Source organism: Athene noctua, chromosome 4, assembly GCF_965140245.1.
Source record: "Athene noctua chromosome 4, bAthNoc1.hap1.1, whole genome shotgun sequence".
NCBI classification, from domain to species: Eukaryota; Metazoa; Chordata; class Aves; order Strigiformes; family Strigidae; genus Athene; species Athene noctua.
In genome coordinates this window covers 13,463,098-13,484,799 of record NC_134040.1, presented here as the reverse complement: position 1 = coordinate 13,484,799, position 21,702 = coordinate 13,463,098, and the positions used below count along the sequence as shown (strand labels likewise).

The 21,702-nt window shown below is 37.8% G+C and overlaps 1 protein-coding gene across 3 annotated transcripts in view; it reads left to right on the top strand.

The window, feature by feature from the left end:
- Nucleotides 1-21,702, top strand: part of KIAA0232 (KIAA0232 ortholog) — a 68,108-nt gene that overhangs the window by 15,118 nt on the left and 31,288 nt on the right. For all 3 annotated transcript variants that reach the window (XM_074904474.1, XM_074904476.1, XM_074904475.1), the window contains exons 2-3: nucleotides 3,706-4,209; nucleotides 20,451-20,588. In XM_074904474.1, coding sequence (XP_074760575.1) covers nucleotides 3,979-4,209; nucleotides 20,451-20,588 — 369 coding nt within the window. In that variant the 5' untranslated portion in view covers nucleotides 3,706-3,978. The remainder of the gene's footprint in view (nucleotides 1-3,705; nucleotides 4,210-20,450; nucleotides 20,589-21,702) is intronic.

Here is a 21,702-nt window from a genome sequence, read left to right as displayed (position 1 = left end):
TTATATCGTGTATATATTTTGAAACTTAAAAGAATGTTAAAATAGATAATTGAATATAATATTCAGAAAAGCTGGACTATAGTACTTGAACACAATAGGAATTTTGTTCTCTCATTTTTTAATTTCTGTGATAACCTGTCTCTCTTGCTGTCTCTCCCCTCTCCTCCTCATCTGGAAAAAGCAAGACAGGCTTTAACTGCTCAGCCAAAGTCAATCAGATTTTGTCAGCCTAGATCTCAAGAGCTGAGTTTCTTAAATGTCTCATGAAAGTAAGTGTTAAGATGGAGAAGAGAGGCCACGTTGTTACCTCATTCAGGGAAAAGCTGAAGCATAAACTCAATCCTTACTAGGTGTGGAGGATCTAAACCATGTGTCTAAGTAAGTTTTGACTGGAGTTACTCAGTATCCAGAATCAGAATGGTTTGGGTTGGAATGAACCTTTAAAGATCATCTAGTCCACCCCCCCTATGGTGGACAGGGACATCTTTCACCAGATCAGGTTGCTCAAAGCCCTGTCCAGCCCGGCCATGAACACTTCAAATAGGTCATCCACAACTTCTCTGGGCAAGCTATTCCAGTGTCTCACCATCCTCATAGTAAAAAATGTTTTCCTTATGTCCAATCTACATCTCCCCTCTTTCAGTTTAAAACCATTGCCCCTTGTTCTGTCACTACAGGCCATCATAAAAAAATCTGTCCCCACAGGCCACTATAAGGTCTCCCCAGAGCCGCCTCCTCTCCAGGCTGAACAACCCTAGCTCTCTCAACCTTTTTTCATAGCAGAAGTCTTCCATCCGTCTGATTTTCATAGCCCTTCTGTGGATCCACTTTTAACAAGTCCATGTCTGTCTTACACTGGGGACCCCAGAGCTGAACACAGCACTCCAGGTGGGATCTCACAAAGCAGAGTGGAGGGGGAGAATCACCTCCCTCAACCTGCTGGCTATGGTTCTTTTTGTGCAGCTCAGGATATGGTTGGCTTTCTGGGCTGCAAGCTCTGGCTCATATCCAATTTTTCATCCACCTGTATCCCCAAGTCATCCTCTGCCAGGCTGCTCTCAATCCCTTCATCCCCCAATCTCAATTGATACTGGGGGTTGCCCCGACCCATGTGCAGGACCTTGCACTTGGCCTTGTTGAACTTCATGAGTTTCACATGGACCCACTCCTCCAGTCTGTCAAGGTCCCTCTGGATGGCATCCCTGCCCTCAAGCAAAGCGATTGCACCACTCACCTTGGTGTCATCTGTGGATTTGCTGGCGGTGCGCTCAGTCCCACTGTCTATTTAATTGATGAAGATAATAAATAGTATTAGTCCCAGTATGGACCTTAGGGGGACAGCTCTCATTACTGTTTTCCACTTGGACGTTGAGCCATTGACTGTAACTCTTTGGACATGGCCATCCAGCCAATTACTTATCCATCTAATATAGTCCAATCATCAAATCCATATCTCTCTGATTTAGTAGTAAAGATGTTGTGTGGGACCGTGTCAGAGGCCTTACAGAAGTCTAGGTAGGTGACGACTATAGCTCTTCTGTTGAATTTCCAGTACCCATTGCTTTGCTATATTGGATACTCAAAACTTTCAAGGAAAAATATAATCACCTCTTATGGCTGGTTTTGATGGTGTCTTTGCAGACCAAAGACTACTAGGAACGTGCATTTGCTGTCCCCCTCTCCATTCTCCATACACTTTGTAAAAGAAAAGATAATGGGTAAATGGGACACCTGCTGAATTAGAATAAATTAATTTCTTGTTTGGTCACTTTCTCACTTTTTTCCCCCTGATTTTTCTCCCCATCCACCCTTTTGTAATTCCCCTGTCCAGTGGAATTTTATGTCAGCTCTGTCAAAAAATTGTTTGTTCCCTGAACATTCAGGTAGTTCTACTCCATGTCTTAAAAAAGACAAATCAAGAAAGTCAGTTTTCCCAGATCTTTGAAACATGGGGCTTGTGGGGCTGACTGGGATCGTGGCACTGATGTGAGGACAGCGTTCATCACATGTTGTACCAGCAGGAGAAGGATGAAGTAGATATTTGAGTTGAATGCTGTTCTTCAACAGTTAAGAGAATATGGGCTGCATAATATTTGCAGTTATGGCTCTTGATTTGAAGTATTTCGGTCACAATATTAGACTTTTATCATATGTTCTGTTCTCTGATTATGTGATGAAACAGTAACCTCTGGGCCCTTTGCAGGATGTTTCTACCTACTGATATATATGTTTACGAGATTCTGACTAATACAAACATGTTACTGACAAAGATTGAATACTCTTGTATTACCTACTTTCTCAAAATGAGCATTGGCATCAGAGAAGTAAGGTGACTTTAGATGTAGGATTTGGGCAGCTCTATAGCAACTGATTATAATGGGTTTCTTCTCAATGATGTCGCAATTGACTCAGTAAGGATCAGAATATACAGTTGTACCTGGGTGGTGATGCAAAGAAAGCTGGTAAAAACTGTGATATTCTGGACATAGATATCAACTGTAAAGTCACCTTTCAATTTTGTTTGGCCACAAAACATATGCTGCCCACATGAAATGCTGCACACAGTATGTAGTTTAGATAGTTATATTAGGTAATGTCTGTTTTGAGTGTGTTGCTCATCATGTGCTGGGGTTGAAACAAAACAGTAGATTTTTGCTTAGATCCTTTAGTTTTACTTTCCACTGAAAGGAAACAGCTAGGATTTGAGCTTTGTTTTCTCTTGCTGAGAAGCTGGAGAGAGGAGGCCTATGCAAATGTCAGATTGGCATGTGGTTGATGGTCAGACCAGTCCAAAAAATGCTTTTTTTTTTTTTTTTAACTGACTGCTTCTGGATTAGAGGGCAGAATGCCTGTGCATGTGGTGCTTGCACCTTCTACCCCTTATTTATTGAGACTGATTTGGGGTTGTGGTATAGGTCTTAAGATGGTTTGTCTATTTTAGGATATCATTTAGAGTGTAAGCTCTCAGTTAAGACTGGTGTATACTTTCTGTAAAGAGGGTTAAATGTTAATTCTGACACTGATAAATTATGTTCTGCTCAAATTGTTTTAAGTTACTCCAGGGATTTGTATTTTTTTGAGGACAGATTTTGGATAATAAAATGCTTTGCTGTCCTGAGGCAAGGCAAATTTTGAAACTAAAAACATCTCCCAAACCCAAGCCTGAAGATAGCAACTATTTAGTGGTAGGATTTATGAAACTTCTGGCCAGATGAATTTCATAAATTCAGTGTTTTATAACCAAGACACTTTTTTCTATTCCAGAAACGGAAATCACTGCAAAACCAGTAGGATTATATTGTCTTCTAGTGATGCAAAATAGAGTCAGTCTTTATGCAAACTAACATAGATTTTTTTTTTTTTTAATCAAAGTGGGGTTTTTTAGCTGATAGTGAAAGTAATAAAATCTCATCTTTCCCATAAAGCTGGGTCAAATGTGGTTCAATCAACGGATTAGCTGTGAAGTCTTTGATGAAAGAGTGTCTCTTCCTGCCTTAAAAAGTACTTTTCTAAAAGTCACCTTTAAACTTGGAATAATTCCTGTTACTCTTCAATATGACATTGAATAGGTGTACTATATATGTGGAGTAAGCAGTATGTAATGACTGCTTTCTACATTGGGGTTTTTTGGTTTTTTTTCACTGTTTAATATTATTTATGTATGGATACATATTATCACAACTTATCGTTTTTTCCTCTTTATAGGTCCTGCTGGGGACTTGCATCTGGCCTCAATGTGAAATTAAGGTAGAAAAACACATCTACATATGTGTTTGCTAGTAGGATTTAGTTTATTCACTGGTCATGCCTGAAGAGTGATGTTCGTCTCTAGACGGCTAACTGCCAGGAAATATAAATGATTGTCCTAGAAGTCAAGCCTCTCTCCTATTTACTGGAGTGAAAATCACCTCCAGATATCGACGGAATATCAACTACAGAAAATGCTTCACGTTATAAGGATGCCAACCACCTAGATTCATGCGCCCTATCTGTACAGTTGTTGTGGATGGTTTGCCATCTGAAAGCTCCTCAAGCTCTTATCCAGGCCCTGTATCTGTTTCTGAAATGTCTCTGCTACATGCTTTGGGTCCAGTGCAGACCTGGCTGGGACAAGAGCTAGAGAAGTGTGGCATTGATGCCATGATTTATACTCGGTATGTCCTCAGTCTTCTGCTGCATGATAGCTATGACTACGACCTGCAGGAACAGGTATTTACATATTTTAGATGTTGTCCAGTGAAAGTGAGTTTTTGTATCAGTTATGTTTTGTGTATTATGGGTATGGCTCAGACTGGGGGGCGGTTGTCTTTCAATGTGTGGGTGGAAGGGAGGTATAAACCACAGGAGGAATCAAATTTGATGGGTGGACTGAGATTAACGTAGTTAGTTTGCTGTAGGAGCAATTACATTAAACAAAATTTTCACACTGCTACAATTGATATCAGAATTATTAACACTGGAATGTTCTGTATCAGGAATGCAGACCATCACTACTCATGATTATAAGGTTAATTTAATAATGGAACATTAGTAAACTAATGTAATTCTTGTAAACTGTATGTCAAATTGGCCTACTTCACAGTAGTTTGTAGACTCCCCATCAGTTCTTCTCATGGATTTCATCTTGTGCTATTTTCAGTAAAGAATAAAAAAAAAAACCCACTTTTTATTTAGTATTTAAGTATTTGAAATACATTATTGCACATACATAATTCATCTCTTCTAAAAGAATGTTAGTGCTGAATCCTGATAAAAGGGATGCAAAAGAGTAGTGGAACAGTGAGTCGCTATACATGGCTGTAATTCAGAAAGGGCAGGGGAAGAAAAGTGAAGCTACATACAACTCTGTTTTCATGTGTGCTTATTGCTGTAGATCTTACATGTCCCTAGAACATAGTTTACAGTTCTGATTTTACCTCTTTTCTAATTTTCTAAATTTTAATTTCTCCTTATCATCAACCTATATAAAAATTCTTCTAATAGTGGAGTTTTCTGTATGTAGGACTCAGGGATGTTCTGGTGTTTGCAAGAAAGCATGAGGATGCTGTTGATCATAGACTTCATCCTATAAGGTGGTTGCTGATTACGGTGGGAAGGAAGGAAAGCAAATACCTCTTATTCGGTGGCTTAATAGTTAGTTCTTTTTTGTTGCTGTTGTTTTGGTTACACTTCACACATTGCCACCTAACTGCTTCAGAATTTTCATTGTTTTCTAGTTTACAGTTTTAAAAATCCAGCAAGAGCAAAGCAGGGTATTGTGGAATAGATGTAAATGTAGCTGAAGCATAAAAAAAATTCATGTCAGATGCAGCCAATTTCTGAACTCTTAGCAACCATTACTGTTCATAAAAGCCTTCATTCTTCCATTGTGCAAACCAGAAAACTTTATGTGCAAAAGTAATTTTTGTTCAGAAGTTTATCTAGGAAGCAGTGGAAATCACCAGAAACAACTAATAATGATAAACATTATTTAAAAAACTCCGCTGTAAGCACTCTTTAGAATGTACCTTAACAGTGAACTTACAGGTCTTGATCAGACATGAATAGTTCTATTTTAGAAGGGGACAGAATAGAGTTCTAAAACCTGTTTGAAAGGAGGGTGTAAGGAAACCCAGTGAAAACACACCAGAATATGAGGAGCTTTATAGATAGCCCTGTGGCCTTAGGGAAAAATGAAGACTTACTACTTTTCAGTCCGTTTTAGGGTATAGTCATAACTGTGAATTCACTACTGTTTTCTTTTTATCAGGCTTTGCAAGAAGCAGGGTAACTATGTTATGAAAACCTCATTCAGTTTATTTCTCATTTCGATACCTTAACTGGGTGCTTTGTGGGTTGATAGCCGAGCATTAAGGAATGTGTCTGTTCTTTTTCCAAGTTGATTATCTGAACCTAATGAGCCAAACAGAGAAGAATACCACATGCTGATAGTGTAGCCAAAACCTGTGTTGCTGAGCGGGTGCTGTAGTACAAACGTACAGGATGTCTTCTGAAGGACATCAAGATTTGAAAAAGCTGAAAGCTTCTTTTCCACCTCCTCCAGTTTGATCCTGCTTATAACATGCTTTTATCGCATTTGTTCCCTCTACTTCAAATAATTGTTTTCTAAATTTTGAGACCTAATATCAATTTAGTTTGGGGATTATATTCTATAATAGTGATTGGATGCATATGTTGTGAAACATACTGCTACCTAATTCCTTTCTCAAATAGCTTAGTCTTTAGAAACTTCAAATACATATGGAGAATTGAGGAAATATTAAACCACGTGTGCTTGTTCTTTTATTTTATTTTTTCTTCATTTGCCTACTGGTTATTTTTATGACCTGATATTTTAAAATTAATTTTGGTTTAGTTAAGTCATTGAGAAACAAGAAAATCTGTACTCTAAAGCATATGTTTGCAAATAAGCAGTTTCAATCCAATTTTGTTGATGGGTACAGCATTAAGACAAAGGGGAAAAACAAATACTAGTTGTGTTTACAAATAGAAATCAGGGTAGAGTGCTGCAATTAAACATTTAAATGAGAAATAATTTAGGAGGAAAATACTGAGAGTTGCTGAGCTCCTTTAATTTGGATTAATTCCCATGGAAGAGGTGGCTGTTGATATCTCAGGAATTTTTTCTCCCATACGATTCCATTGGTTCTTGAGAAAGATGACAGAATTTCCAGGAAGAGAACTGTTCTCAATAGTGGGTTTATTCCAGTGATTTCTCCCCAACTTGGAGGACAGCCACAAAGAGGATGGGAGGCTCTCTCTTCACAAGGAACCACAGGGAGAGGACAAGGGACAATGGGTGAAGTTTTGTCTTGTTATAAGAAAGAAATTACTTTTTTCTTGTTCTTTTTTTACTAGTGAGGACAATCCTCTTCAGGAATGTGATGAGTCCCCATTGCTGGAGGTTTTCAAAATGCAGTAGGACATGGTGCTAGATAATCTTATCTAGGCTCCCTTTCCCTTGAAAGAGTGGACCAGATTGTCTTTTGGCGGTACCTTCCAACCTGGGCTACAACTCTATTTCTGTGGAAGTGTTTAGCCATTACATCTTCCCAAAAATACAGCAATGACTGTTTTGAACTGGTTAAGAAGGAATGTGTGGTCTCTGAACACCCAGAATAGAATTATACAAACAATCCATTGCAGTGCACTTTTTTTGCAGGTGGGGAAAAGGGCAAATTTATGAAGTCTTAATCTTATGGTTACTGTATAAATTATCTTCATTAGAAATGTTACAAACTGAAGTTAAGATGGCCATTAAGATCTTTCCACCTCAGAATGTTGATGACATCATTAGCACTGTTTTAGTTGCTTCAGGGAGCCTCCTTCCATGCTTTCTTTATAGTGTTCTGATGTCATCAACTGTAGCAGGCAAATGGAACTCTGAAGTCCTGGACTGAGGTTCTGTCAGGTAAGTACAGGAAGACTTAAAATAAAAAATTATTGAAAAAACATCCCCAACGTTACTAGGCATACATACCCAGCTATTGAAAAGATTAGTTCTGTTGTTACCAGACACTTCTGTTTACGTTTAAAATTAATACTTCAAAAGAGTTTGGGAGTCTTGATTGACTAGATCCTGCGGGTTGTTTTTGAGAAGAAGCAAGGATGGTCCCTTCTGGTTTGTTAGTAATAAGTAATAGGTGGTTTCTGGTCCTGATTCTGCTGCAGACTTCTGTGGCTTTGGTCACTTGACCTCTTTTCCTCCAGTATTATCTGTCTCTGTATGGTGAGGTAGTTTGATATGTGGATAGAATGTAAAATGTGTTTAAGGGTTTGGTGTGTGGGGTTGGTTTTGGTTGTTTGAGGTTTTTTTCATTTTTTTGTTTGTTTTGGGATTTTTGTGCATAAGGCTGGTTTTCAGGAGTCTTTTTTGGTTTTCTTTGGTTGTTTTTTGTTTTTATTATTACTGTTAATTCCATGCCTTGCCCAATTAGAGTGGTCTCTGTTGGGTATCATTATATGGATTTAGGCTTAATATTGCAAAATGATAGATCAGTAAGTCATGAGTTTTTTGGAGAGTTGATAGGGGCTTTTTGCAAGTACTTGTGTGGGGGGCCTGTGGCAGGAGGCACAGTAAAGAGAACACATGTGAAAGTAAAACCCTAATACACTGCAACCAAATTTTACTAGCATGTTTGCAGTCTATTCTGATTCATTGGCTTAAACTGAAGTATCTATTAAAATACTGGGAAAATTGATAAGCAGGTTTGTTTTGCCCAGCTGTGTTTCAAGGCGCTAGAGAGCTTTCAAGCAAGGAATCTTGTTATGGTAAATTGCACTGTGGTTCCAAGGTCTTCCAGAGCTGCTATGATTATACATATGTTATATGTACCTATTAAGAATTATCGTAACACCTCCTGAATATATACACTTCAAATGTTTTTTAAAAAATACTCAAGTACTGAATTTAATCATTGGTGTTTATAGCACAATTCTTATTCAAGCCTTGCTACTACTTGCTACTTTTGGAAATGAGTCTAAAAGCCAAAGATGTAAAAGTTCCTAAGCAGTCCTTCATTCTTAGTGTGTGCACTTTTTATTTTTTTTTTAATTATTTTATTTCCCTCTCCTGCCTCCCCTTGCTTTTTTTGCGGCAATTATATTGCTGGTGGGAGAGTTTAAGAGGGTCAAAAGGAAGATGCTCTTTTGGATTTTTCCCCAGTGTGGACTGATGGAGGAGAGAATACAAAGAGAATATGAACTGGGTTTGCATATTTTCCTTAATTACTGTGACACAGGATGTTCACAGAAGTAGTTTGGGGGTTTTGTGGCTAATTAGTTTAGGTCTGTTATATCAAGACAAGTAAGGACTTCAGTGGTAGATTTGCTCCCCCCCCGATGTTTCTTGCTTACAAACTTTCTAGAGAACATGATTCTCAAATTGATTTACATATAAATTAGGTGTCTACATGGTCAAAATTACTAAAGGAATCTGTTGAACCATGTTATATAACACATTATATTAATTATTTAGGTGTGTTAGGGGTTTTGGTTGGTTTTTTTTTTGTTTTTAAAGATTTGAGTCCTATCGATGGTCTCTGTTCAGAATGTTCGGAAACCACTAGTATTTTGTTCTGAGGTAAATGACCTTTTAGATGTTTTTAGTCTGTTACGGAAAACCTCATAAAATTGGTATGGATTTAAAGACTGTTATGGTAACTAAAGTGCATAATGTTTCTGTTAAATGTATATGCTTTCATCATTTTATAACTGATTTTTCTTATTTTAGAATAAAGGATAAATTAAGGAGAAAACCCAATGAAATTACTGACAAACTTTAACTTTTGGGGACCCACAGACCTGCTGTTCTGAACATTGTGAGACAGCCTTTAGACTTCTAACTAGATTGATTTTTAATCAGAATGTCTTGCTCTTTCCTGATGTTAAACAAACTAGGTGCTTTTAAGATTTCTGATTGTTATTTAAGTGCTAGTTAAAAGTATATTTGTAGATACATATGTTCTCAAACCAGTTTGTGATACAGTAAATATTGCATGAATATAGTATAATCTGTGTGAAGCAGAAGGCATTGCCTTAAAATATATTTTGTGTGAAACCTTTTTTCATTGATCTTTATTTGTACAGTATTAAAACCAGTGTTCTGTGTTGTATCTTTTATATACTATATGTGAGCATAGCTGTTTCTGAATATAACAAGTTCATGGTTTTTTTGCCTGCAGACTGTTCTCCCTTTTGAAGGGATAGAGCCTTTATTAAAAAAACCTGCATAATAGCTCCAAAAAAACCCCTCCAAACCTACCAGTTAGACACTCTGCAAGATAAAGGCTTTGTTTGTGAGCCTTTGGTCATGCAGCATGAAGGTCTAAATGCATTTGTTATGCATACTTTCCATATCAAGTGTCTTCTGTTGCTTTTGATCTACTTCTGTCAACTTGGTTTTGGGCGTTTACCTTTTTTTTTGACTCTCAAAAGTAAAAATCCTAAAGGAGTTTTTTCTAAAAGATAATATTTTCCTGACTCTCAGAGTTAAGTAGCTGTTGTACTGCAAACTGTTACTCTGTGACCAGCATGAGATTTTTCCTTTTGATTTTTCAGTTTATATGAGGGAGGGTTTCATTCTGGAAGACTGATTCACAGACTGATTTGAAATAGTTCCATTCAGTAATCTTTTATGTGGGGAAATAGAAAAAGTCTTCAGAATGATAGCTGCACTTCTGCTGACTCTCTGCTCATAGTTTTTATTCTTGCTTTTTCATCATTAGCACCATACATATTTAAAGTCCAAAATGTACTTTTCTTTTTTATACTAAGAACAGAGGGGTGGAAAAGAGACCTCTGCCTACATATGATAAATTTTAGGTCTTTACTTGGTGGTTTTATCTTTGCAAATGCTTTTGGCCTATCACTTTGAACTGGGGTAGGGATATCATTGGCAGCTCTTCTGCATTTGGGTAGCGTGCGACACGGGTCACTTTTTGCTGACATCATTTGTGATGCACTTTCTAGGTTCCAAGATCCAGTCAAATGTGGGGCATTTATTATCCGTGCCATGCCATGTTAACCAAGTAGAGGGACATGATGTCTAGACTTATTTTCTAGTAATAGATATTTTGTTTTTCACAGATACATTTTAGGGAGAAGAGGATGTGATTTGTTATGTTTGTTTTGAAGTGAAAATCTCATCCATAACCTAAAGATAGGAGGAGAAATGAGGATTTGGTCCTCTGTACTACACTGACTCTGTATTAAATGTTGATCTGGCTGGCATGCCTATTTAACAAAAGTTGACGATGCAGGTTCTAGTGTAATTACAACTGCTCTTTTATCATCCCTAAGAAATAACTGTGGGTCATTGAAACCTTTTTTTAAATGCTTTAAAATATGCAGATTATAGTTCATTTACACTGTGGTAATGTGTGACTGCTGCACATAAGAGTTGTTAAGTTTCAAAGTTCACCAGCAACACGTACATTTCTTGAGTTCAAGACATTTTCAGTTTAGTTTGTATTTGTGTTTCTGCTTATTAAGTTGTGCAACATTCCCGTAAGAACAATTTTTAAACTTTTCTGACCTTTTTTTAATCATTACCCAAACTAAGTATATAAAATTCAAGTTGTGGAAATGTGTGTATGAAGAAAAGGGTGGTTATATGAGAAAAGGAACTGTGAGACCAAGACTTCTGCCTGGACTTTTTTATATGATTAATTTGAAGTCCTTAGAGTATTTAGATGTGAACATGTATGCAGGGTTGGGAATAACATCCCTCTTTTTTTCCTCATACATAAACATGTAAACCAAAGAAAAATCTTTATTTTAGAAAATAGTGCTATATCCTCATGTTAATAAGCCCATAAACCTTATGTACTAATAGAAAATAGTTTAACTTCTGTAGAATCTCAGACAACTAAGTTAAAAAGTTCACAGAGGAAAAACTTAGCTATGCTCCCTCTCCACCCCTTTCAGGAATGGCTAGCTGAGGACTATATAACTCACACTGTCATATTTAAACTTTGGAAAACAGCTTGGTGAGAAAAATTGGGGAGATATGGAATCCTCTTCAATTAAGCAGTGGAAAATGACTGAAATGGCTTTACTGTAAAGGCACGTGCCTCAGGAAACTCCGATATTCTCTCTGAACTGTTGCATGTGCAGCAGAGTAGAGCCTCTTGGTTTTGGTCTTAGAGCAGACTTGTGATTTCCCCCAGTGCAATGGGCTCTGTCCTGTGAAAGCACCTGCAGTTCAGCTTGTGAAGAACAGTCGCACCTACAACTGCATGTCCTGCCGTGGTTTCAGTTGGATTCTTTTTCAAGTGCTGTCCGTACAAGAGCCTCCAGTCAAAGCTCACCTAACAGTTCTGACCAACGCAACTGAAGTTCTTGCTTATGCAGTGTCTCTGGGACTTAGTATTTTTTTTTTTTTTAATTATTAATAATTAGTTGGCATTTGACTTGTTAATTATGAAAACTGTTCTGTTCTATATTTCTGTCTTGGTGACTGTTAGACATGGGGTAAATTTTGGAGTATGATGGACTATGCATTTGTATGCTCTTTTAGGGACAGGAATTGCAGTGGCAGGGATTGGAGCTCAGCAGCTAGGGTCTCAACGTTATTGTATTTGTGCAAACCGTACAGGTTTTAGGGTACTTAGCTTCAGCTGATATGTTACTGGAAAAGAAAAACATTTGTTCTCAAGAACTGTGATTATCTGATAAATTTTTTTTTTAAACTTTTTTGCCTTTGTACCAGTGTGAGTGATGATGTTGAAATGCTGATTCCTTTGCAAATATGTCTGTTCCAATATGTGAAACATCCATTTCAGGACATCAAACTTAGGTAGGGTCTGTGGTGCCTATCTTATGTGCTATCCTATTGAAGTAGGCACATCTGTGTAATAAAGTTAAAATGCTATCTTTAGCTTCTGCTCTGAGTAACCAAAGCTATCTTTTAAAACAGTACTATATTACCTGCTGTGACTTTCTAAATAGCACCTAAGGCTTAGTTATGGTGTATCTCTCACAGTCATGCAAAAAGAATAACAGAATCACTTTTTTATTGTTACAACTACTACTGTATTCCCACAAAGGAATATACATAATATAAACCAGAGATACAGACTCAAGTGCAAAGCGGGTTAGTCCTCCTAACAGTTGGGATTTATTTGCAGCTATCTCTCTGCTGGTATAATTGTATTGTTTCAAATTCTGGGTCTAGCTGAGATACCTCCATAGTGTTCTTTGTACAGTAGACCATTGTGTGACGGTACACTCCACACACATCTCCAAGCATAGGGGTGCACTGCCTATATTCTTTGAAGGCAGATGATTACAGTGGTCTGTGATGCTTGCTGTGCAACTTTATCCCTAAGTCCAAGAGAGCTACCGTAAATGCTGTGGAATAACTTCTCCAGTCATAACGTGACTCTTTCAGGTATCTGAACTCTGTTGTGGCGGTGTCTGGTGAGTTCTTGGCTTTGTTTTCTGCCATGTAGGTAAGATGTACAAGTACAATGATGTCTTTATAGCTATAGCCTTGCTAAATTTTCTTCTTTTCTGCTTTTACTGTAATGGGAAAACTCTAAAGGCAGCCTGCTCAACAAACATAGGATTTCAACAGATGCTGCATTTGCATGTTCTTTCGGTCTTGGGAGTGGGTGTGATCAAATTTCTTTTGCTTGGTTTCAGGCTAGAGTAAGTTCTAATTAGTGAACAACACATAGACTGCACTTTCAAGTTGGTAGGATTATAAGCAAGAGTTCATTAATTGACAGAAACTCTCATTACATGATTTTATACTCAGATTGATTGGTTTTGATAGATAGAGTTCTTCCCTGCCTGCAGATAGTGGAATCATCAGTCCTGAATGCCTTGAGGACCTTGAAGTTGTAGCAGTGTGTGATGTGGTCTGATAAATTATCAACTGTTCCATTACAGTTAGCATAGGTTTGTAATGTTTCAGTTAGAGCAGCTGGGAAAGAGGTGACTGTAGTGGTTAGATGATTCTCAGGCTTTTCACAAGAAGTCTGAGATGAATTCTTTATCTGGTAATATCTGGATTTGGAGTAATTATCTAACACTAAAGAACGTTTTTCAGTCTTCTCCATTCTGTTGTAGCATGACTTTTGATATGGAGAAAACTTGTGCTGCTCTCTGAAAGTGTACTAGTCTGTTGATCCTCTTGTTGCGTGTCTTCTGGAGAATATAAGCTGACCTTGTGTCACTGTTCTTGTGTTTTCTTCTGAATTGTCTTGCATATGTATTATCTCATTATCTTTGTCTCAGGTCTAAGGCAGCCTGTGAGGAACCTCTGAGCTGATCCTGGCCCATTATAGACTTTTTTCATTAATTATAATGAGATGCAACATCTCTTAAAATTTTTTGCAAAAGCCGTTATGAAAAGGTGTATATCCCTATGGCTGTAACTGATCTATGAGAGTTTTTCTGGAATCTCAGTTTAGGGAAGTATTTTTTCAGGGAAGAACACCCAAGGTATTTATACGGTCTGCTTCTTGAATAATCTTAAAGGTGAATTGCACATGTGATCTATTGCAGTTTTCTCCAAATTCTCCATTATGAGATCCTTCTAGAGGTAGTGAGGACTTATTCCATTTTGCATATAACTTATGGGCATTTTCTTCCATTGCCTGCCAATCCAGACATCTCAAGAAATGATTTCTTTGAATAAGTTTTTGGAGAAGCATTCTTGCAGTGTGCAATGGTTCACACCTGTCTACACGAACATTGCATTTAACTAAACACCAGTGCTGTAAAAACTGTTGCAAGAAGAGACCAGGACTGCTGGACTACCTGGGGTTTTGTTATGTCAGATTATAGAATCTTTGATTTTGTTTATTCACTACAAACCTTGATAGTTGTCATTGATTTAAGACATATTGATGATACACTTTAGCAGGGAAATTTTGCGGGCTGGGCGTTGATGTTCAGGAATTATGTTGCCTGTGTTTGTGGAGAGTGAGAATGTGAATGCCTTTGGGGCATGCTGCTGGCTTGAGCTGAGACTGTTTTGTCTCAGGCAGAGTAAAGATCTGCAAATCTGTAGTTTCTATCAGAACATTTTTGGGTTTGTGGTGTCTTGTACAGTCCATGACCACGGTATAGCAGTTAGTTTGGGTGATCCATCTTTTCCTGGTTTTGAGCTTCTTTCTAAGGAGTACCAACATATGCACTCTTGATTATTTACCCTGTTCATGTGAGCATTCAGTTTGTGTTTACCTTTGGTCTGTCCAGTAGTTTGATGATCTATTTTAATTGTATTTGATCATCTTTATAAAAGTTTTGTAAGAAAGGTTTTTCCTCCAGCTTGTTAGAGGAGTCTGCAGACTAATGTCCCAGTTTGAAACAAGCAGACAAAACTTAATCTTTTAAGGAGCTGGCCAGGCATTCAGTAGGCATACAACTCCAAACTGCTCATGGCAACAATACTGATGAACTGTTTTACTGAGTTTGTAGCAAATGTTTACCCCTTTTTTTTTTTTTTTTAAAAAAAAGGGTATTTTTTTTCACACTTCCTTGGAGATACCTCTTAACCTGTTGGCTGAGAAATATAAGAAGGAAAAATTGTTCACATGTGTTACTCAATCTTGCAGGACTGTGTCTGCATACCTTAACAATTTGGGAAATTATTTTTTCACATTAGATTATCTTGTCTGGATGTTTAGGTTACTTACTCCTTAGATGAATTCTTAAAGGGAGAGACTGTGTGTGTGATTATTCTTTATTTGAGAAATTATGTCATTGAATGCTTCTTTTTTTTTGGTACTAGAACTTGCTTGTTGAAGCAGCACATTTTGTCAGGCCAGCAATAATTTCTATGAGCGCAAGAAATGCAAAGCTGGTAATATGCTTGAGTAGTAACTGGTTTGTGCAGAAATTAAAATGCTCAAAGAAGAGGAGGTCTTCAAAATTCTCTGATTCAGAATTTTTAAAACTCATTATTTTATTCTCTCCTCTAAGAGAGTGGAAATTCTGGCCTTAAAGTCTCTCATGTATAATTTGAAATAGAAATGTTGATCACATAGATAATGAGATAATTAAGGCTTTTCAATACATTATCTGAAAACTTGATATACATTATATTTCTTCATCATCTTAGTGTGTATCTAATTCAATCTGTAGTGCATTTATACAGGGACAGTCTTAGGGAATCAGTTTCCCTGAATTTACTTTAAGAAGAAGAAAAAAAAAAAAGATGGTTTTAAAACATGTTTTTCTGCTGATTTGATATTCCCATTTGGGGAGTTTGTTGACCAGGTTATTAAATTTGATTACTTTCCTGTGTGTTCTGCTGATAAGGCAAAATTTAAGCCTGTTTACTTACCTGAATAGAAACTGGGACCTTGAGTCATCTAGTGTTTCTGCATCAGTACACTTGAATTCAGCTTTTATGAAAAATGGGTAGTTCCTGCAAGATTCTTGAAGTATGTTTTAACATTGATTTGCTGTTTATGTAGACTGTGAGCTTCAAAACTATTTTCAGTCTTATCACAAGGTGTCATGTTTGTTCACTTAATCATAGTAAATACTTCTCTGTTATCTTTCTAACAAAATAAGGTAAGAAAAATCACTACCAAACTTGCTTTTGCTTCTCCAGTTTCTTGGTAGTGGGAAGGGAAGTGGTGGAATTGCTGCTTTTGTGTAGTTGAGCAGGAGAAACAGTTTAGAAATCTTTTTATAAAATTTGTATCTGTATATTAGTTTAGGATTGAATTATGCACTCCAAATACTGGATTTCTTGAGGCAGCATTAGCATAAAGAATACTTCATACCTCACCAACTTTTTCTTATCCACATTTCTGATTCTTAAGTTATTCTTGTGTTATGGGGAGCAACTAAGCACCATGCAGCCACTTGCTCACCCCTTCTCCCTCAGAGATGGATAGGTGAAAATAAATCAAAAGTCTCAGGAATCAATATAAGGACAGGGAGGGATGACTCACCCATTATGGTCATGGGCAAAAGACAGACTCATAAGGGGATGAAAAAGAGCATCGGTTTAATTCAAACGCTAATACCACCATCACTTAATGGAGTAGGACAGTGAGAAGTATAATCACCTCTTAAAAACACTTCCCCCCCCCCCCCCCCCCCCCCCCCCCTTCTTCCTGGCTCAGTTTTGCTCCTGATTTCTCTACCTCCTCCCCACCAGCGGTGCGGTGGGTGGGGGGTTGCAGTCAGTCTCGTGCTCATTCCTCCTCAGGGGGAGGACTCCTCGTGCTCCAGTGTCGAGTTCTTCTCGAGGAGACAGTCCTCCATAGACTTTCTCTGATGTGACTCCTTCCCATGGGCGGCAAACTCTTCTGAGGCTGCTCCAGTGTGGGTCCCTCCTGCATGTTGCAGTCCTCCCAGTGCTGAACTGCTCCAGCATGGGCTTCCCTCAGAGTCCCGGCCTTCTTTGGCCCCAGCCACCTGCTCCGGCGTGGGGTCCCCCACGGGCTGCAGGGGGGCATCTGCTCCACCGGTGGCCTCCGTGGGCTGCAGGGGCACAGCCTGTCCTCTCACCATGGGCTGCAGGGGTCTCTGCTCCAGCAAACCTCTCCCCTTCCTCCTCCTTTCTTCCGCTTGTGTTTGCAGAAGTGTCTCCTTCACAACTGCTCCTCACAACTCCTACTCCTCCTACCAGGTTCCCCTTCCTACATATGTTACTGCAGAGGTGCAGCCACCATCACTGATTGGTTTGGCCTTACCCAGAGGCAGGTCGGACTTGGAGCTGGGGAGCTTTGAGAAGCTTCTCACAGGGGGCCACTGCTGTAGCCCCCTTCCTCGCTACCAAAACACCACCACACACACAAACCCAGCTCAGTCGTCATGAAATTTTGTGCTTTCGGTGTCTTTACAATAAAAAAATCTCGTAATATAGAATTTAGTTACTTAGTACAGTAGGATTCTGAAGAATAGATGTTTAAATAGCAGTTGAGATATTAAAACTTGAATTTTTTTTCTATCCAGATGGCCTCAGCTTGCTGTTGATATTTATTTAATATCAATATAAAAATTTAAGTAGTGGTAGTGTGTTTTAAATAGAATCTTGTAAGCCAAATCTCAATTTTAATTCTGTATGTATGCATGCTTTTTAGATCTGTAAGTTTGGGGTGGCATTGCTTTCATGAAATATTCAATGACCACTAAATAAAATTGTGAAAATTCAAAGTTATGGTAGAGCTCTTGCATTAAAATGAATATTATCATATAATCTCTAGTTCTGTTAGGAAACAAAGGTAAACAAAGGCATCTAGTAGCTGAAGAGTACAGAGGTCCTTAGTGATTCTTTCCATGTGAAGTAACTAGTTTACTTGCCTTGATGCATACAGAATGTTTTGTTTAACCGTTTTCTTCCCTGTTTGTCATGGACTTAATATTTTCCAGTCTAAGGAGTAAACCTATTAATGGGCTCCTGACCACTGGAGACAAAGACAAAAAAAAAAAAAAAAGTGTGGAGGGAGAAAGCAAGAGATTAATTTAAACCATTTGAAACTACAGGATTGTCTATTTTTTTTTTTTTTTTTTTTTTTTTTTTAAAATCAATTTAGTTGTCATAAAAGGAGAATTCCGCATGGTTTCTGTGTCACACCTCAGGTTCTACAAACTCACTCTTAGGGTATATGACATTGTCTTTAGCCATTCTGTTGTAATGATTTTTTTCTTTCTTTTTTAAAAAAATTGATTTAGAGTGGTTCTGATAGATTATAACTCAAGAATTATGTGTAAGGATTTTTCTTCCCTGTTTTGCAGTGTTTTATGGGTGTAGTGTTTGATTTGTATGAAGAAAGTGCAAGGTCATCAATTTAAGCTATATCAACATAGTGCTGATAAATATTGTAATTTACATGAGGATTTTAAATTTTGTGTGGAATAGCTGTAATCCATGGTGTTTGCTAATCTTGTAAAATCTGAGTCTAAAAACCCAGCAAGTTTGTCCAGGAAAAAAAATTCAAACCTCCCAGTTTTCAACAGGCTTTTTCCTATAAAACCTAAAATGGTGATGTGAAGCCCTCGTAGCCAGGTGTGACTGAAAACCATATGTTCAGAAACAATTTTTCTGTATATTGTATAAAGAGGTAGAAAGGAGAGGATTCTACTGGAGCTCTGTCCTCAGTTGCTGCATCCTACAAGAAGATGAGTTGTTCCCAGAGTGCACAAACACTATGCTTACTGTGGAGGGAGGGATGAGACTGTGATACATGAAGCTCTGGCGTGGGGGCCTGAGAGAGAATTCCATTTAGCTTCCCTTCCCCCTGTATAAAAAATTGGGTATTGGTTGCAAGGATTAAATTTTTTAAAATTGAAAACTATTAAAGTTTTGTAGACAAGTATTAGATTATCTTTCAGATTATGTGTGTGGAGGGAGAACTGAGTGAAAAGCTTTATAAATTTCTGTAAGCGTGAAGGTTCTTACTGCTCTGCTGACTGCAAGCATGTATGGCTAGTAAAGCTGCTTTTGCAGAGGTTAGCTTTAATGTACCAGTATAAAGCAAAGCTTTGTTGGTGTAGATAAAACAAAGTACTTTAATATATAGCATTTTGGTAATGTTTTCCTAGTGTGGATGTTGCCTTAAACAACTTTTCACCTAAAAGCAGAATGAATTAAATTAACCCGGGGACATTTGCTGGTGTGCCTGGGTCTCATCAGTTTGTATACTTTCATGTGAATATTGAGAGGAGTTGGAGTGCTTTACAGGCTCATTGTATATAAAGAAATATATAAACTACAGTTTTAGAAAAGGTTTATGAACTTATTTTGTAAATATGGAATGTATATATGCACAGTCTATTGAATCTATTTTCTGATAATTTTTTCTTTTCTTTCCCTGTTATTTCTTTCTGTTAGCCCTTCTAATAACACAACAGTATCCTGGTCAAATTTCTTGTTCTAAATGAATCACTGGCATCTTGCACAAGTTTAAGGAAAAACAGAGTGACTGGTAGCCTTTTGCTCAGAACTAAATCCGTTTCTCCAGTTCTGGTGATCAAATAAGACTTTAAGAAATGAATTCAATAAATTGCTCTACTCTTCCCTGAAGGACTCAGTCATGTAAAATCATGAACAGCAGCCATTTCAGTGGCTACTTCTGGAGATGATCGGTCACTCTCCACCTCCTTTTTTTCCCATCTTATTCTTTGATTGCACAGACACAACTAGTTTCACTGACAACTTGTTTTTACTTCATTTTGAAGCCATGAGGAACTGTGAGTTGTTTTAAATGACTGTAGGGCTTAGCCTGGATTTCATTAGAAGTGGTAATGAATATGTTGAAAAGCATCAGGTGATTTATTATCATCAAATCTGATAAAAAATTTTATAAATTCTGTAAAGTGATATCAACCAGATGCTTACATGTCTTCGGATACATAATACAATAATGCTGTTCTTTGATTTTATTGTTCTTATATGTATGGGAACCCAACCCTGCATGTCCCTCTCCCTCCCGTCCCTCCCTCACAGTGTTTAATTTTCTTCTGAAATTAGTTCAGTTTCATTTTAAGGTAGTCACTGCTATCTCTAGTCATAATGATGTTCATTGTGAGACTGTGAAGCTTTGGGATCTAACATTGTGTTTTCTTTTGGTTTGTTTAGCTTTCTCTTAAGCTTGATCCTAATTCTGAACTACTTGCTTTTCATCCTTATTGTTTCAGAGATCAGTGAAAATCTCTAACATATTTTGTGTAAATTGCAGTAACACACGCAACCCTAATTTGGCCATAAAATGATCTTTATGGATATGCTTTGCAATTGGAAAATATTGCAGTGGTGTGAATAGCTTCTGTCCTGTGAAAAATATATGTGCTATTCTGTATAGTAAGTGCAAGTTTTCTGTAATCAAACTAGTCTTTCATTTGGCAAAAAGTAGTTTTTAGTAGATAGGATGAGGTTGGTTTTATTTTGAACAGTATGTTATTTGTAGTCCTGTTCTGCTATAGTACTGGGATATTAATGCATTTTAAATAATGTAATTTCTTTATTTTGATTTTAGGAGAATGACATCTTCCTGGGCTGGGAAAAGGGAGCTTACAAGAAATGGGGAAAGAGTAAGAAAAAGTGCTCTGATCTAACACTAGAGGAAATGAAAAAACAGGCTGCTGTACAGTGTCTTCGCTCTGCTTCTGATGAAGTAAGTTTGGACTATTTAATAGATTCTTAAGACTTTATGCCCTTCTTTGTGTTAAATATATTTCGCTTGTGATTCTTATCTTTTAATTTGTGGCTTCTTAAAATGCAAGTTCGACCAGAGTTCTCTGAGAGTTCTTTATTTTTCTTTAGGAAATTATGAAATCTTTGTATGGCAGGAGGATTTCACAAAAGATTCTGTACTATCATACTTTCCTTGCTGTAAGCCCTCACCTATTCTTGTCAGGGACAGTTGCAATGCACCAGTTTGTGTTGAAATTACCACAAAGCTTTGTATAAAGGTATTGCTTAAAATTCTGTATTTACTTTGTGTTTTGTGCGAGCAGCAAGGAGTGGAATATTTGGGCAGAAATCCATCTTGCTTTGTGTGTGCTGTACATGTAATCCAGAATTGCTGAATAAAATGTATTGTGTAGTAGCAAATGTTCACTTTCCAGATTACATCACTGAGTGGAAGTGGACTGACTGGAGAAGGTGAGGAGAGGTGAAGTCAACAGGTTGAAGGAAGATACCAGAGGCAGCAGATACCATATAGCTCAGGGAAGAATGGAGAAAGACTATTAAAGGAAATGTTTAAAAAGAAAAAATCTGTAGCACAGGTCAGTGAAAGCTCTTCAGGGAGATTTTTCAGCCAGCAGAAATGAGAAAGGCTATCTTCTAGTTTACAGAACTACAAATACTCCAATCTGTCAATAGTGCAAGAAGAAACTCTACTCTGCCTATGCAGCCTGGTTGCATTATTGCTCCATACAGCTGCCTAGTCACAGTTTGTGCTTGCACAAGCATTTGTGTGGTTGTGCGGAGAACAGGATTGGGAAAGTGAATCAGTTTCTTGAGATTGGGGTGGAGGAAATGTTAACCTAGAGAGGTTTCCTGGTCAGATTTGTCGCACGGATGCTTGTGCCAGCAAGAGTGAGGAAGGTATGTGGCCAAGAATAATGAAGGAAGGGGGGCTGATTAATGTGGTCCCACCACCACCTCCAGCAGCATTGCCTTCCTATACTGGTTTACCATTTGTGAAGCTGCTTGAGCATTTGTTCAGTTACTAAAGTGCTAACTGACTAATTGGGAGACTTCTGAATTGCCATTTTCCCATT